The sequence below is a fragment of the Aulonocara sp. 'chitande type north' Nkhata Bay genome, linkage group LG11 (genome assembly GCF_057382095.1).
Source record: "Aulonocara sp. 'chitande type north' Nkhata Bay isolate Kocher_YH1m ecotype deep benthic linkage group LG11, A_spYH_male_GT1.1, whole genome shotgun sequence".
NCBI classification, from domain to species: domain Eukaryota; kingdom Metazoa; phylum Chordata; class Actinopteri; order Cichliformes; family Cichlidae; genus Aulonocara; species Aulonocara sp. 'chitande type north' Nkhata Bay.
The window spans coordinates 14,124,094-14,143,076 of NC_141354.1; the positions used below are offsets into that span (position 1 = coordinate 14,124,094).

An 18,983-nucleotide genomic window follows, 5' to 3' on the forward strand; every position below is an offset into this window, starting at 1 on the left:
TATATTGCTGTATCGAACAAAACCTAATTGTAAATCAGGCGCCATACAGAAAATCACGTGCTGCCTTCACGTTACCCTGTAAAATCTGGCTATTACTTTATTCGACATGATTGTGGGACAGTTAATTGCTATTAGTCTGAATAGTAATTTTGAGGTCATAAGTAACATAATAAATAACTTTGGAGATGTTTAAGGAATCAAGCACTGGGCACGAGGAAAGTAAATATTTACTGTTTGATTTGCATTTTCGCCTCCTCTGTGATTTCCCACCGTGCGTGAACGTGGCGGGGAAGTACGACGGTTACTGACAGCTACACTTTCTCTGCATACTTCGAAAAATGTCGATTTCCGAGGAGATGTACCTGCACTATCACGGACTGATTGTGCCCAAGGAAACTCACTCTTATGAGAGTTTGGAGTTTGCTCAGGGATTCAAGTTTGAAGACGACGACGTCCTGGCTGTTACCTACCCGAAGTCAGGTGAGAGCTTCTGTAAAACACTCAAGCGGCTTTTACTTCACAGAAAACTGATGACTAAACCTTTGTGATGGTAGAATTTGATGATAGACGCTGCACCTGCGCATTTATCTGTGTAAGTGGTGTCAGACAGAGCACGCAGAGTCTGCGGGTGAGGGTGAAAATAAATGAGGTTCGCGAGTGAATTGTACGCCGTTGTTGTACAATACAACAATTGTTGTACAGTACAACAGTTGTTCTGCCAAAAAGTGATTTCCGGTATTTGCCAAAAACTGATTGCTCGTATTTAAACTGCTATAAGTGTTGGCCTATAATATGTGAAACATATGTCAAATGCATCCCTTATGGATGACATAAAGTCATCTTGAGCCACAAACAACATTAGTGTAAGAAGGTAGAAGCCGCAATCAGTTTTTGGCAGTGACTTTTACCTAACCTTTATTTATGCAGTTAAAAAAATGTCATTAACATTAAAAATGTCTTTTGTAAGAGTAAGCTGGCCAAGAGGACAACAGAAATGGCAGCAAATATTACAATAGTTCTGTAAAAATATTTTAAGTGGGGATAAACGACCAAATTGGTTATAATGTAAGTACAATAACACAGAGTTGTAAAGATACTTGAAAAACAGATAATTTTTTAATTCTATATATAACCCCTTTGTAAACCCTGTTCACCGAAGTCTGTTTACGAACATACGTAAAGATATTACACATAAAAAATACACGGAAACATTGGAAATCAGTTTTTGGCAGGCAATCACTTTTTGGCACAACACCGTCCTTGAACAGTTTGCTGCTCAACCTGAATGTTTACTATTACCAGTTTGCCTTTGAAGGCTAGAGACTGCATAAACCTATATATGTGGTTAAGTAAGCCTAGATACTGTGCACTATGCAAGAGTTATGCAAAGTTTTTCCAGTCACTCCAAAGCCGTGTGTCAACTGTTATGATATTGTGAAAAATGATGCAAATGGCTGTGGTGAACACGTACTTCAAGAAGAGGGAGGAACATAGAGGGATGTATAAAAGTGTATAAAATGTGCAGTTTGAAGGAAATGGGAGTCTGCAAGGTAGTGGCAGGTGAGAATGTAGCTAGGCAGATGAGTCGCTGAAGTTGAAGAGCAAAGAATGTTGCACAGAGTTCAGAGAGGATTTAAGATAGCTCTGGGTAGAAGGCAAGGGTTATCAGATGTCTGGGAAAACTGCGCAGAATGTATCCTCTGGATAGTTTCCAAACAACAAGTAGACTTGTTGTGAAAAGAAGAACTACAGAAAAGTATCCAAAGTGAAGAAAGACCTGAGTACTGGGAGCTTGTCATACAGCAAAGAGAGCGCTTATGAAAGGAAATGGTTTATAATGAGTTGTATGTGAGGCTGCACACTAAGAAAAGAAAATGGGGCTTGTAACAACTGGCTAGTCAAGACAAGGTAGAAAGGATGTCCAGCAGATTAGCGTGGTTAATGATAGAGATGAAATATACCAACAAGTGAAAAGAGTGTGTTGAGATGATGGAAAGCACTGCACCTGGCAGTCATGTGTGTGTATGATGTGCAGGATCTTTAATTGGAGAGCAGTTACAAACTGTGCTCACATTTACTAAGACCGATTTTCATAAGCGTTCCTGATACTAAGCACCGGTTCCCACTATTGTTTCTGTTAACCCGTTATGCAGTTATACTTGAAGACCTGGGCCCTATTTCAGGAAGCCGGTTTAGAAAACTCAGAGTGAAAAACGATACTCAGGGTTGAGTAACCCCAAACTGTCCAACTCGGAATATTCGGTTTCAGAAAGGCTGATAACAATTAGTTCAATCAACGCGGAGTTGCTTTAACCCCAAGTTAAACGCGCGCACAAGGATACATAAAGCCCTGATTAGTGGAGCACAGATTAAGCGAGTCACCATGGAGACGGAGGGAAAGAAGGCGCGGTCAATGTATTTTACAGCACTTGAGGCCGAAATTCTGATGGCAGCATATGCCGATAACATGCAAATTTTGCGGAAAAAAAGTAACACAGCCTCAGCTGCAAAAGTAAGGGAGCATGCATGGCAAAACATAGCCGACAGAGTCAATGCGTGAGTGTTAATTTAAACATTGATCTAGGGATTTCCACCCATTTAACACGTTATTTTATTATATTTTATTTTATTTTATATTTTATACATTTTATTTTGTGATGTGACGTGAGCGCAGGTGCAACCCAACAGGCCCCAAACGTTCCTGGCAGCAAGTAAAAATGAAATATAAAAATATAGTCCAAACAGGTAAGGTGTAATTGTATTATGAGCCATAGTGCTTGGTCTGTTTGTCCGATGTAAATCAATTGCAGTTAGAGGCTACATTAATTTCCCCTCTGTAAGCACTTATTGAAATTATCTGAGCACATTACAATTACATATTTGCTTACTCTGTATGCTCAAATGTGACCCGTTATAGCCAACAGAAAAAAAGCGGAGGCCCGAAAAACAGGTGGAGGTCGTCCACCACCACCACTCACAGAGGCTGAGCAGTTGGCTTCCATATTTGTGATAATGTTGGCAGCATCACATATGATCTTCACAGTGCAGAGAACACAAATTAGCATCCATTACTATAATAAATAATTTGTTAGTTTGAAATGCTACAGGGAGCTATGTACCTGTACATTAATGCTGTGGAAAGACTTCCTGTTCACATAGTCTCCTTCATTTACTGAAGGAGCAATGATTGGAATGTGAGTGCCATCTATACAGCCAATCACACCTGGGAACCGTGAGAATAAATGTAAAATTTAAGTAGTAGTTCAAGTATCACCACATCATGAATTAAGTTTCGTTCATCCTGATACCTGCAATTTTGTGGCATCCCTCTTTGATAAATCTTGTGGGTCTATGACCGGGGAACACCACAAACGAGTACAGGAGACGTTTCAGTGCAACTGTAACATTCCTGACTGCCCGACAGACGGTAGCCTTGGAAACGTGCTCAGCGTCACCAATATTATACAGAAAGCTCCCGTTTGCAAAAAACCGAAGTGCAATACAAATAATATGTACAGAACTGAGAGGATGTCCGCGATGTGTCACATGAGCAATATTAGGCCTGAGGATGTTATTCAAATAAATTATAGATTGTGCTGAAAAACGGTGACGTTCACACAGAAAATCATCAGGAAATGATAAAATGTCCAAACGCGCTCTAATCACTCTCTCCCGGCGGAAAGCTCTGCGGAGAATTTGGGCTTCAACATCTACTGGCTCTTCAAGGAAGGGGCATGCCATGTCTGACACTTCCTACAGTCAGGTTTCTGACAAAGAGGCGGAGAAGGTCAGGGTTAGTTGAAGTAAACCTGCTAGGGGGCAGGTTAGCTTCACGGAGTGTGTCGTCATAGTAACTCACTCAGAATCAGTGTTGGGTAAGTTACTTTAAAATAGTAACTTAGTTACATTACTAGTTACTTCTCTCAAAAGTAACTCAGTTACTTAAAGTTACTCGTTACTTTCAAAGTAACTAGTTACTAGGGAAAGTAACTTTGGTTTTACTCAGAATTCTCTTGTTAATGTGTTTCTTCCATAACTTTGCCAGTCTTCTAGCTTGCTTACTTGCCACAAGTGCACTGTGCCACCTACCAATAGAAAGGAAAAGATAATGTGCACATTTCCACGAGAGAAATCCCACGCCTGGACCGTCATTGACTGCTGCCATGATTCTAGCCTACGTCACAGCGTCATGCGCGCCTTTTACATCCAACACAAAAACTGCAGTCATGGTGCTTTCGATTGTACTCAGAACTCGGAAATTCTGCCTTCTGAATACGAAGATGTAGGTAACACCAGACTGCAGATGAGCTGCATACAGGGCTGGACTGGGACAGAAAATTGGCCCGGGCATTTTGACTAGAGACTGGCCCACCATTATAGGAAAAATCATAAAGCCTTTGAATGAAAATAAACACTGTTGTGACAGTGATGTTCACTGTTTTGATGGTATATATGCATCAATCTATCAATCGTTTGTTGTAAGATTCAGATAATTATTTTTTAAAAGCTAGACATTTTAAATGGGAATAAGAAAGAAAAGTATTTCTTTGTGCCCCCCTCTCCCTGTTAATGCCCTACCTGCCCCCCTGGCAACACTTTGCTAGACCCACCCCTGCACAGTTACCAGCTGTCAGCTACTTAGAAAAGGATCCTGGGGTTATTTGTCTCTCAGAAACAGTTCATAACTTCCCTTCAACTCATTCATGTCACCTAAAAGGTAAACCTGTTTCTCCATCACCTGTTCAGCTCTGATGCTTCAGTAAGGACATCTCCTGGTTTCATCTTCATGTTTCCCTCTCACCAGATAACCAAACTGATATCATGACCAGCAGCTTTACAGCTGTGGCTCCAGCAAACATCAGCCGATATTAGAAATTAATATTAAATAAATTCTAACAATAGCTGATCAAGCTTAAACGTGCTGCTGTTGTTTAGCGCGACATCCGCTGGTTTCCTCTTTCGGCGCAAAGTGAGCGATAAACAAACAAGAGAGAAAAGCCGATCAGCTGATCATTGATCAGTTTCATGATTGAAGTAGAAACGGGAGAGGGAGGGAGGGGGGAGAATGAGAGAAGAAGAGGCAGCTGTGCAGCGTAAAGACACAGAATAACTCCAGCTTTGTGCCTTTTTCATTGTAGCTGAATTACGGGACAAACTGTTCCTTTTCACCTCAATAAGAAACGCCTAATATTTTCTCTGAATACCAGACGGGACGGTTGGCAACTCTAATAACTTATGAACAAAATAAGGTTCAACATCATTAACTTCATAGCACCACCCAGCTGTATAGAAACTCCGTCATGCTAGCTAGCACGCAGTATGGAAAAAGTCAGAATAACGAAAATAAACTCCACCTAAACTTGGGTCATATCTGACCCAGAGAGACTGCAGGTCATAACTTCTTACCTGAAGTTCAGTTCACACTTGGACCGGCGGCCGCCTCGGGTCTCTTTTCCTTCTGCGTCCTCTTTCCAACCTCCACCTGCTGCCCTCCACCACTTGCTAATGTTACTGAATCTGTGGAAGCTCCATAGCCACCACACGAAGTAACGAGTAACGAGCCTATTTAAATCCCAGTAACGACTAACGCGTGATTTTGGCATAATAACTAGTTACCGTGCTCGTTACCACAATAATAACGTAGTTACTGTAACGCGTTACTTAATAACGCGTTAGTCCCAACACTGCTCAGAATTAATCTAAACTCGCTTTGTGAAACCGAAAACCCAGAGTTTTCGTTAACTCAGGGTATACTTACTCAGAGTTTGCACTAAACCGGCTTCCTGAAATAGGGCCCTGTAGCTCATACTCATTTATTTTTTTATTGCTATTTCTTCAGGTACAATCTGGATGCAGGAGATCCTCCCACTGGTGCTGAATGGGGGGGATCTGACCCCCATCCATACCATTCCTAACTGGGAGAGAGTCCCATGGCTGGAAGAGAAACAACTGGCACGGGTGGTGGATAAGCTGGCATCTCCACGGGCACTGGTCTCACATTTTCCCTACAACCTCATGCCCCCTTCCTTCTGTACCTCCAAAGCAAAGGTAATGACTCTGTGTGATATTCCCAATGTGTTCCTGATTGTGTAAGAGACTTTACACACACGTATGTTTTTGCACTCTTTCTGCTGTAGGTGATCTACGTCATGAGGAACCCAAAGGACATCATGGTGTCTTCATACTACTTCCACCAGATGGCTGGCTTCCTTGAGGATCCAGGAACCTTTGATGAGTTCATGGATAAATTTCTTGAGGGCAAAGGTCAGAGATCACATATGCACAAGAGGAGACATGCAAGAAAATCAATATTTGCAAGTTCTATCACAATAGTGGTTGGATCTGTAACTGGTCAGCCAATGTCTGCTTCATTTGCAGTGATGTTTGGAAAATGGACAGACCACATGAAGAGTTGGAGAAACAGTGAACTGGGAGACAGAATAATGTACATTACATATGAAGAAATAGCTCAGGTAAAACACTTCCAATGTTTTCACTGAAAGGAAAGTATTTCATGTGAGGTTTTTTTTTTTTTCTTGACTAAACTACCAGACACAGTGTCTCATAGTGCACCGCATTGTTAGTGTGTGCGTGCACACTATGAGAGACAGGTGTAACAGAGAGCTGCCATTACCTGCACAGAATAAATATTTTAACTCACACTTTCTCTTGTTATATTTTCAATTGTCATATTCTGCATTGAAGTAAACAGAAAGTAATTGGAGGACTGTTGAAACTTTTATTCATTATCAGGTCATCAGCTGAATTACATGAGCAGCTGTTGTTAGCTGTGTGTGTATTTGTGGGTGCGGTTGTCTTGCTCAACTTCAGCCTGCACCTCGTCACTACGGCATTCGCCTACAATATACAAGTAAAGAAAGCGATCTATATCAATATACTAGAGCTGGGCGATATGAGATTTTTTCATATCACGATATGTTTTTTTCATTTCAGGCAATAACGATATCTATCACGATATAAGCCAAATAACTATATTTGTTAGATTTAAATGTGCCGTTGCTCACAAGTAAAATGTGAAATAATCAGCAGCTTGTTTTGATTTAAATATTTATTTCCCATAATAAGTTCAACAGGGTAGATGTACTAAAGGAACATGAGACTTTTTCAGATAAATAAAGGCAAATATTGCAAACTACACAAAAGGCAGCCGCTAAAGCGTTTAAGTTTCAAAATAGAACAAACGAAACAGACTAAATTGTCAATTCCACTTAGAAACAAAATATTAATTCTAAAAATAAATCTTAGTTTGTTTTACAGAAGAACAAACAAAATTGACTAACTTTTGTCAATATCAAATAAACTGAGAACTAAAAGGAAATTCTCAATCTCTCCTTGTTGTATAGCTTAGCTTTTCAAACAGTTTTAACAGTTACTTTAGTCTGACAAAAGCCGAATGACGAATTAGTGCTTCCAGTCAGAGATTGAGCATGCAGCGCTTTATTGCATTTCCAGACTTGCTTTTGGCACAATTTACAGTGCGCGCTACTCTGTTTTTTGTCAGACTTGAAATAGCCGAAATACCTTCACACTACGGAACTTCTATGGTTCTTCCGTTCGACAATCTCTCCGGCATTGGAACCATCATCTGTTTTCTCTTCGGTCACGCTCTCGGTTGATTTTTCTCTAGTCAGCACACTCATTTCCTCCGTTACCCGGGCGGCACGCCGGCTGGCTGCTTCCCAAAACAAATACACATGTGCGGCTTGGCACTTGTGCTGTACGTAACAAGTCACGTGACGTGACGCTGCGGCTGCGATTGGTTCGGCTCTGCGCTACTTAATTTGGATTGGCTGGTTTTTTTTTTTGTGTTTTTTTAAGAGGACAAGAGCGGTGAGGCCTATCGCAATAGTTTAATTTTTCTATCGAGAAAAAGTTATTTCGCAATACATATCGTTATCGTTCTATCGCCCAGCTCTACAATATACAAATCTGTTGGTTAAATAACATGAATTTTTGCAAACATAAATCATAGTAGTCAGCTAGAACATCATAGAAAGAAATAGTTTTTTCAGCCTTTTACTCACCTCTGCTGCTTCCTGGTTGCAATGTTATGATCGGGGAAGATTGTGCCCCAGGCAGTGTTGGGAAGGTTACTTTTAAAATGTATTCCACTACAGATTACAGAATACATGCCCCAAAATGTATTTTGTAATGTATTCCGTTACGTTACTCAATGAGAGTAATGTATTCTGAATACTTTGGATTACTTAATATATTATCATGCTTTTTACAACTGCATGAATGTACTGTTGCTGTGTGATTTATTACTATTACTGAAGGTCCGTGGCTCCGAACCGTAGTAAAGGGACCTCTGGCTAATACGTCGGTTCCGAGTCGGGCTCGTAGCCGAAAAATAGAGACAGAGAGAAGCGTTGAAAGGCTGCTCCAATGGAACTTATTGTTTCGGAGGAAAACACGAACACAGTGTACACTCGAGTCTTAATAGCTTACTTACAACTGGGCTCGTCAGGCACTCTTCTTGGCTGCAGTGGTTATTATTGTTTCTGCTCTGTGAAAGCTCGTACTTTTCCACTCACATTTTTCTCCCTCCTTCGCTCACAGACACATAACAGGTATGGCAGTCCATTCTCCCTGCAGCACGGACTACACTGCCATAAGGCTACATTCTTTAGGCCAATTAGCTTAGCACGAGAACAACAACAACAAAAAAGCGCTCTCTAACCCAGGAAACACACAGTCGCAGAGAGAGCGCGTCACCATGGCAACCGTAACGCTGCCGCCTGGAACAACAGAACATAGCTGTCAAACAAAACCCAAACAGTCCTGACCCGCCACAATATGAAACAGGGAAGTACCGCCGTGTAATCCATTTATTTCAACAAAGTAACTGTATTCTAAATACCACCTTTTTAAACGGTAACTGTAACGGAATACATTTACTCATATTTTGTATTTTAAATACGTAACGGCGGTACATGTATTCCGTTACTCCCCAACACTGGCCCCAGGACCCGCAAACAATTTATTTGTTCCGGGAGGAGAGTAAGGCACGAGTATAGGGTATGGGAATTTATTTATTCATTCATTCATATTTATAATAGGATTATTGTTGGTTATTATTTTAAATGTGGCCTAAGTTGGAAATGTTTGTAAATAGTGTATTTTTATAAATATTTCTGTGTTACAATGCAATTTCTTTTGTATCATCTATAGTCCTGAGTGAAACCTGCAGAATGGAATATGCTGTGAGGTTATTTAAACCCATCTATTCCATTCAGTCAAAGACTCTTTGGTTCTTATGTTGGATGTCTGCTTCCATGGCCACTCGACCAAGCTGACAACTGTGTTTTTAAAAATTGTTACTTACCTACATCTATATTGTGTTTTGAGTAGGGGTGGGACTCAATTAAAAGAAAGTTAATCTAATTAACTAGAGGTTTTGTAATTAATGAATTAATCTTGATTAATCACATTTAATCGCACAAGCAAATGTGCCTCAAAGCGTAAATGTTTTTTTTGATTTAAAAGGGTTTTAGTGGGCGACAGAATAAATAATAGACATGGTCATGAAAATTGTAAACTCAAGCTCTTAATTTCTGGGGGGAAAAAAAAAATTAAACTGCATTTCAATTCAAAACAGAGAAGCAAAAATAATATCTCTGGCCAAAATTGGGCAGACTTTAAAATAAAATACTGTTATAAGTACATTTTCAAAATGGTATTGTCTTTCAATAATAATGATAAAAATTTCAACATAACGTGCAGTTTTTCTTCTTAAAAAAATAAAGCAGAAATATAAAAGGTTATTTGACCAGTTTCACCTTTAAACTGTGAGTAACCTTAGCCAAAATTATTTTGTACATTCCGCTAAAACAGTGTGATCATCGACTATTTTAGTGCAAAAAATAACAAACCCATTGGACTCACAATACCTACGTACTCCATACTGTCTGTGTCTTTTAACCAGTTACTTAGACAAAGTAACTGTGCTTTTATCTGTTTTTATCTTGTAAGGTATGAAGATTCATGTGCTTTGTGCTGAGGTGTTTTTTTCTGTTCTCAAACTGCTCTCCTCTCAGGAGCTCAGTCTGCTTTTCTCCTCCTCTCCCCTCATGTATTGTGCATTTCATTGTTTTTCTTATCATCCTTTGGGAAGACAGCTCTCTGACCTGTCTTCCCAATGTGATGTTTTTGCAGTGTATATAGTTAGAAGGGGACCCATTTCACTGCAGGTAACATGTACATGAAACATTGCAAGTGACAGGTAAATGCATAACCATCATCATCATCGCTTCCAGGCCAGGCCAGACAGCTGTGGGTGGGTCTCTGCTCAACTGGACCACCACTGCAGCGGGGAGTCTGTCTCGCTGATGATGGATTCTGCTCTGTACAAACTCAGAGCCCTGTTGCACAGGGCATCCTCATCTCAATCAGAGTCTGAAGACAAAGAAGAGAGGAGGAGGCCCATTGTCTTTGCTGCCTCCTTTGTGGTGGCATCTTTACGCTATTCCTGCAGCAGGGCTTCAAGGCTGGTCCAAAACTCTTCTCGCTCTCCGCTTGCAAGATGCTTTAAATCCTTAAAGCGTGGGTCAAGCACAGTAGCTATCTTGAGCCACTGATGGTTGAGTGTAGCTACACGCTGGGATAGGTCCTTTGTGAAGGCAGTCTTAAATTTCACCATGTAGTTTGAGTTATCATTGGAGACCTCCATGGTGTGACGCAGGTGGCAGAAAGCAGGTAAAACCACGGAATATAAGACATATGGCTCACCTCCAAGAAGCTCAGTCACAAACCTGTAGTAGACAGTTCAAGAAAATAATGTCCTAAATTCTTTGTTTAATGCTACCGCATCCGGGGCAGCCGATGCGCCAGTATTGGGGAACAAGGATGCTGGTGAGAAGTGGGCTACTGGCCGAAGGAACCGAAACATCATCACACCGAAAGTGGAAATACAAATTTGAAATCATTGCCAGAACTACTGAACTGCAAAATCGACATCAGAGCTTTATCCAAATTATGACTCACAGGATCAGGGCAGACGGTCGTCAAACCATCACTCAACGATGACCAGATGGCACTCTACTACTCGGGTGGAGAAAAACAAAAAGCAGGAGTTGGCTTCATGGTTGCCCGTCGCACAGTCAAGAGTGTTGTCTCATTCCAGCCAATCTCCAATCGCCTTGTAGTGCTCACCATCAACGGTAGCATCAAAACCCACCTCATTACCATCTACACACCAACCGAGACAAATCCAGACCCGGCCAAGAACAATTTCTATAACCAACTACAACACACGTTGGATTCAATCGGACTGGGTGGGAGAGCACGGGGTCGGGTCATTTTGGACATGGTGTAATGAACAACAACGGTTTGCGCCTCTTGTCCTTCGCCAACACCAACAACTTCATCATCGGAAAAACACCCAATTTTAACATCCAAAGAAACATCAACTCACATGGCAAAATCCAACCGGTGATGACTCAGCGATGTTGGATTACATCCTGATTGACTCCTGTTTCCGTGATAAATCTTCTACTACAAAGAGCCAAATGCAAATCGCACCCATTGGCAAAGCCCAACTGGAAATGCCTGTCAGATCCCGCTTACAAGGCAGAATTTCAAATAGCATTATCCAGCCATTTTGCTGCATTGGTGCCATCCGAAGATGTCAACGTCAAAGAGCAACAAGTTTTGGACGTCATCATGGAAAGCGCCAAAGACCTGTGCCATCCCACACGCTGCCGAACACAGCCGTAGATATCCGACGAATGTCTCGATATGGTAGATGAAGCGAAATATGTGAAGCTGGTCGACTTTAAACGATATCGTCAGCTCAACAAGGACGTCTGACGCCGATTGAAGGAAGAACGCGAGGCTTACTGGAACCAAGTAGTGGCTGACTTGGAGGAAGTGGCCTCAAAGCATGAGTGCCACACCATTTATCGAATGCTCTGATGCCTGAGTAGAAAAACCAAATCAACAAATGACAACATCTGAAAGGCTGATGGCACCTTTGTATGATCATCAACTGAGCGGTTACAGTGCTGGACGGAGCCACAAGGACCACCAGCAGAGCCGCCACCCATCGAAGCACCAGAGACCCTGATGGTCCGATGATGAGTCAACCCTGGCAAAGGTGAAGACAGCCATTGGGACTTTGAAAAATGGAAAAGCGCTTGGTGTGGATGCAATTACAGCGGAATCGATCAAGGCTGGCGGTGATGTTCTTCTCCAACAAGTGCACCTTCTTCCGCAAAAAAATGTGGCGCACAGAGACGATTCCAAGAACATGGGAGAAGGCCATCATTATCCCAATCTTCAAGAAAGGCAACAACCGAGAATGCCAAAACGAATGCGGCATCAGTCTGCTCTTGATCAGTGGAAAAGTCTTCATGAAAGTAATTCAATCATGCCTGCAGAAACATCGCGAACAAACGAACCGCAAAGAGCAAGCCGGCTTCAGATCTCACCGCGGGTCCTGTGACCAGATGTTCAGTATTTGCCAGGTGAGGAGCAAATTTTATGTGGGAAACGGACGGTCATCATCTTTATTGACTTTCAGCCTACATTCGACTGCATCGATTGGGCAACACTTTGGATGACACTGGAGACTGAGCACATCCCACCGAAAGTAATTAAGCTCCTACAGGAAAATTAGAACGGATCATTGAGCCAAATTCGCATCCGAAACAAGCAGTCGACTGAATTCGCCATCCGCACAGGAGTCACCTTACTGCTGCTCTTCAACATCATGGTTTACACCATCATTTGACTGTGTAGTAACATCCTGTGTGAGTGGCTCTTTCTGTTGCTCCAGTCTTGTTTGCTCCTGGTGTAGTTCCTCCATATTAGCAGGGGTGTCTGTAATGCATCTCATTTTGCTTCCCTTTCAATATCATAAGGCTGTTCAATTTTACTTGAAATAGTCTTTCGGCACAGCAGTTGAAAGTTGGATCACCTTATGCTAACTGTAGCACATTTTCTAACCCCCTATCTTCTACCACTGATAGTAGTCTACAGTCCAGAGCAATCCTTTTATGCGAGAGTTGGTAAGTTTGTCCAATATTGGCTTACTAATTTTGGTTCTGGGGCCAGTCATTTCATCAAATTTGGACTGTTCATATGTTTTATTGTCACTGCCAGTGCTAGGTTCTGTGCCTCCTGCAACATGTTTTGAATTTGGATGGTATCGTAAGGTTGAGGTGCTTCGGTGGTACGGAAACTCCTTTTTGGACAGCTTGCACAAAACCATGCTTTTATCAAGGCTTCTGTCAGGTAGTCTTTTGAAATGAAATTTGCCTCCGATCAGTCCTAACAATGCGCGTTCTTCTTCTCCCTTTTTGTACATCTGATGTGTGCATTAGTGTAGTTGGTATTCCAGGAAATTGTGCATTGACAAAAGTTCCCCTTTGCTTGAAATGCAAAGTGTGATTAAATGCGTTATTTTTTATTTAAATTATATTAATAAATTATTTTACATGTTTAAATTCCCATCCCTAGTTTTGAGACACAATTTCCCACATATTTTGATGCTCCACCTAAAGGCCCGAGTGCACCAATGTTCCCTCTAAGCTGCGCACATGCACAATTGCGCACTGCTGGCACGGTCTCTGCGCACAGAAAATCTGTGTTGTGCACAAAAAAAAATCTAACCTGAATTGAAATTAAAATTAAAACTTTAACAATTCTGTTTTGCAGTGTTAGTCAGTGAGTGACTGGCTGCTCCTGTATGGGATTAGAACGATGCCACCATATTCCATAGTCCAGCCAATAATGCCATTTACATTCGCAGCTAATCAATGTGGTTGACAGGCTATGACAGCGTCCTTATGTGCCGACACCGGTGTTTTAGCTAGCAAAGCGGCGTGGCTTATGTGGAGTGAAGCCACATTAATGACAACGTGTACAACCATTGGAGATGTGAGCAGGACAGACGAAACAATTGATGGAAAAAGTGTGGACTTTATACCAGTTTTTAAATTGTGTTGATAGGCCACCTAAAACCAGAGTTATGATAAAAAGATATGCAATGTTTGGTTTTCTTCCTGAATACTATCGTTGTTTATATTTACTGCGGGAAGAAACGGTAAAAACTGTGTTTTATAAGGAAAACGCTCGAAAGCCTGTGAGCAAAAACAAAACCAAAAAAACCCCCACCCTTTCCTATTGGTCGAAAAATATACCATGTTGACCAATCAAAAATGATATGGCAACATGGCATTTATTGTTTAGGAAGGGGGGAAGTTTTAGGAGTGACCGCAGTGTTTTGCCAGGTGAGTGATTTGCGACGTTTAGCACAAATCTTGTGTAGTTAGCGTGTTGTCTTGTATAGTTAGTGTGTAGTGTAGTCAATAGTTTTGTTGTGTGTGTCAGAACAATGAGGCGACTACTGAATGTTACAGGTGTTACAGGAGTGATACATCTCCTGTTGTCAGGCAGGTATCAGGCTGTTGTTCTCCTTTATCTCATAGTGGACAGAAATAATTTTTTGGAGTGACACAAATAATTTGTGTGGCATCAAATTTGATGCAGAACAGCTGATTGTTCTGTAAATAGTTTGAAATATTTATTTTAAAAAATGCCTTGGCTACATTTTTAGGTAAACAGCTGCAAAAAACTCCGTTGTTTGCAAAACTCAGTTACTTTTTTGAAGAAGTAACTATATAATTAATTGCCCAACATTGGTCATTATATACTGTATTTTGCAAACAGAGAATTACAGGACTCTCTCCCAGACCACAGACTCATACTCATAATTCAAGTCAGAGCTTTATTTAAAAAAGAAAGAAAGTTGTGTTTTCAAAATTGGAGTTAGAGTTATTTTCACTTCCAATAGTGTTAACATACTAAACAGGTCATGAACAAGATTTTTTTTTTTTTTCAAATTTTCATTGTCAGCGTGCTGAAGCAGTTAATTAAAAGTAGTCTAACATAAATGCTTTAATTTGATTATTTTAATAAACCATGTAACTTGGATGGATTCGATGTTGGCGTGACCACAGTGCACACTTCTAATGTTGCTCACAGTGGTCCAAGGGACCGCGCAGGGAGTTTGTGTGTTCACTCAGACACATGAAAAATTAGAGGGAACATTGGAGTGCACCCTCCACATTTGTCACTTTGAGCAAAACAAACCCAGACTTATGTCTTGCCAAAACTTGAAATTGTGACTTAAACTATTCAAACCCCTGACCTTTCAAAGTTTGCTCATGAAATGACTTTAGAATAAGTTTTCAATAAAAGCCAAATTTAAAAAAACACTGACTGTTTCACATTATATAACGAGCGTGTTTCTTCCAGGACCTGCCTGCGGCTCTCAGGCGTATTTCTGATTTCCTGGGCTGCAATCTGACTGAAGAAGTAATTCAGAAGGTAGCAGAGCATTGTTCTTTCAAGAGCATGCAGAACAACAACATGTCCAACTTCAGTCTGATCCCCAAGGTGTACATGGATCATGACAAATCTCCTTTCCTAAGAAAAGGTGAGTTTCCATATCCCATTATGACACATCTGACTGGGTTGAAAAATTAGTGATATTGAACACAACACACCAACTTGGACGCGTTTGTTATCAAAGATGTCTTTTCAGAGTTTCTTCCATGGTCAATTTCTGTTCTCATCAGGTGTTTTTATGTTTATGTGACTCTTTGCATGCGTGTTTTTGTTGTCAGGCATTGCTGGAGACTGGAAAAACCACTTCAGCTCAGAGCAACTGACCCGATTCACCTCTGTGATTTCCAAAGAGCTGGAAGGTGAGAGCTTCTCTCTGCCATGGAGCTTGGATTGACCACCATCTGAAATAGTGAGATGGAGAGATCAGGAGTGGTAAAGACAAAATCGAGACCTATATCGCGAGTAATGTTATATTTCTTATAGGAGGCACATCTAGTATACATAGAGCTGCCCCAAAAAAACAAAAGAGTGCATCGACCAGCACAACAAATTTTGGATCCTTCGCTCTGATTTAGCGGTGAGTGCAGCGCATGCCGTTGTGAAAGGGCCTTTATGCTCCGCAGTGTGACTCACAGGTCCCAGGTCAGCCCTGACTTTGCGTTAGGTAATACTAAAGTAATAATGGGATTTCTGGTATATCACAGCTTTATCCTTTCAACAGCTACCGGAAGTTAAGGGACCTAGCTTATAATGAATATTCATATGGAAATCCTCCAGCTTCAAACTATATTACCCTTCCAGGACCTGCAGCTCAGCAAAGCACCCCTTCGACAGCCCAACCCATCTGTCTCTGATTGGATTGTTAAATTTGTGATTGACCTGACATTGACCAATCAGCTGAAAGGAAGAAGAATTTGGTCAAAATTTTTAAGTTTAATATATAGTTTTTTGCTTTGCATCTGTAACCAGACCTTAAAAAACAAATTTGTAATGTGTAAATATTTTTTTACAAATACAAATCTCTTTTACATTGACACAAATTCTCTTCCATAGATGCACAAACATAAAATTTTCAGATATTTGGTTTACAGGTTACAAAACTCAGTTCACAACTATGCTGTCTGATTTACAAAATATTCGTACTTGTAAAATATTTATAATAAATATTTTAAAATATTTATAACCACAATTTGAGCCCATAAACTAGTGCCATGAACTAGTGGTAAAAAACTAAATTGCCGCAAAATGACGTCACTTCCGGTTTCGAACAGGTCATGACGGACATGCGATAGTTCGCGCTGATGGATGTAGGAAGTGTTACAAACAGCTGATCGGATTGGCAAAGCGTGTTTCTGTAATATTATGTTTTTGTTGCTACAAGTGCTTTTTATGCAGTTTTTGCAAAGCTATATGTAGAAGGAAACTGTGACCTAGGGCAAGCTGATGGAATAAGATGTAAGTACAACTCCTCCGGTTTCATATGCAAAAAAAATTATTGCGCTAGCTTACGTGGTTGCAGTGCTACCGGGATTTAAAAATAGTTATGTAAAACGGAGCGTGCCCGCTCCGACCGGCTTTAAAGGGTTAATATATATTGTTTTTTAGTGTGTAATACTTATTGCATGTTAACCTTGTATATGATTAACTTTTGCCATCTAGGACCTCCATATTCTGGATCTGCATGTATTTGACATTTAACTGGTACAATTTTTAAAGTTACTGAGCATAGCACATTCACGGCACAGTCCACATGTTTCTGCTAATACAAAGTTATGATACTGCAATCTTAATTAACATGGATGTAATGTTGTATTTAATTTGTTGTTGAGAATTTTAACAAGAAGATCAATAAAGTCATTAACAGTAACTTGTTGTCTTATTTACTTCTTTTATAGTTTTGATGAAATAGTAGTCAAATTTTAAATGCTAAACATCATATTGTTCTCCGGACGTATGATAGACACACAGGCTTGTTTTTATTTCAGCTGTAGCTGTAATAACAAGAATGATGGATGAATCTTTGAAAAGACACATTTCTGTTGGATTTTGTAAAAATAAGGCCTACAAATAAAGCTCCATTCCCCTATATCTGTAACGGGGTTGCTTTTTTTCTCTCATAATGAATCAAGCTACTTTAGCCACTCTGCATTCCTCTAATCTGATTTTCAAGCCTGTACATTATGTGTACATAGTGACTCAATGTGCTCTAATCACCACTTATATATTACAGAGCTGGAGCTTTTAGTCAGCAGGCGAGCTCACACAAGTTGATCCTTCTGGGATGTTGCAATGGTAGACTGAAAAAAAAGCTAGGATACTAGATATAAAAATGCTTTGCTAACTTTATGGAGCAAGTCAAAGCTTGAAAATGCCTTGCCTTTTTATGTTTTGGAGAAAAGTTATTTGCAAGCATATTCAACTTAAAATGCAACAGCTATGCAGATTTGAAGCTGCTAGCATATACAGGTGTGCTTACAGCAACATTTTATGATGAACTGTATCTTGGAGACAAATGCAAACACATTCCTACATGTCAGACCACAGGGGTTGGAAGCCCACACAGGACATTGGGTAGACTAAAGCAATTGTCTGTCTTAAATGAACCATATCCAACAAATGTTGCACCAAATCAGCCGTGGGCTTTCAGTAATGGTAATAAATCACACAGCAACAGTACATTCATGCAGTTGTAAAAAGCATGATAATATATTAAGTAATCCAAAGTATTCAGAATACGTTACTCTCATTGAGTAACGTAACGGAATACGTTACAAAATACATTTTGGGGCATGTATTCTGTAATCTGTAGTGGAATACATTTTAAAAGTAACCTTCCCAACACTGCATATACTACCTTATTAAGTTTGTGTTTAGGAATTCTGTCTTTGGGATTGTGGCGTGGGTGTGGTCCTTGGCCAGCTGCAGAGGAGGCGTGACGCAGTGAGCTCCCGGGGCGGCGCAGGGGCGGGGTGAACAGGTGTGCTGGGATCTGACAGTGATTGTGTCTCTTTATATGTTGGCAGTGACAGACGGAGACGGAGGTGACAGCAGAGAAAGAGAGCGCGGAGTATATGTGTCCACGTACAACCCCGAGTTTAATAAAAAGTTCTGCACTGGTATTTCTTGGGTCCACCGTTACACTGGTGCCGAAACCCACGCGTGATGTCCGGTCCCCTGCCGGCTCCCCCTGCTCCCCCGGCGGCGCCGCCGCCCGCCCCACCGCCCGCCCAGCCGCTGCAGATCTTGGGCCAGATGATGGTGGACATGGCGGCGATGGCGGCTCGTCAGGCGGCCACGCAGGACCAACAGTTGGCGTTGCTTCGCCTGCAATCGGAGCAGCAGACCGCGGCTCTGGGGCAGCTGCTGGGGAATGCGGCCGCGCCGGCTCCCGCCCCTCCGCTGTCGGTGACGTTGCACCGGATGCGGGATGGGGAGGACCCGCTGGTTTTCATCGAGGCTTTCCAGGCCACGGCGGTGGCCTGTCGGTGGCCGGAGGAGGAGTGGGCCGCCCGGCTGCTGCCGCTTCTGTCGGGTGAGGCCCAGACGGCGGCGCTGAGCCTGCCCCCCGGCTCGCGGGGGGTGTTCGAGGACGTGTGCCGGGCGGTGCT

The 18,983-nt window shown here is 41.4% G+C and overlaps 1 protein-coding gene across 2 annotated transcripts; it reads left to right on the forward strand.

The window, feature by feature from the left end:
• The first annotated feature begins 289 nt into the window (after window positions 1-289).
• Window positions 290-17,525, forward strand: LOC147318646 (sulfotransferase 2B1-like). 2 transcript variants are annotated; one of them, XM_086310692.1, is made up of 6 exons: window positions 290-480; window positions 5,840-6,048; window positions 6,138-6,264; window positions 6,379-6,473; window positions 15,283-15,463; window positions 15,654-17,522. In XM_086310692.1, the coding sequence occupies exons 1-6, from the start codon at window positions 339-341 to the stop codon at window positions 15,767-15,769; spliced, it is 870 nt and encodes a 289-aa protein (XP_086166818.1). In that variant the 5' UTR covers window positions 290-338; the 3' UTR covers window positions 15,770-17,522. The 2 variants fall into 2 exon arrangements, with proteins under 2 accessions (XP_086166818.1, XP_086166817.1); XM_086310691.1 differs by having other exon boundaries at window positions 6,138-6,473; window positions 15,654-17,525.
• The last annotated feature ends 1,458 nt before the right edge of the window (window positions 17,526-18,983 follow it).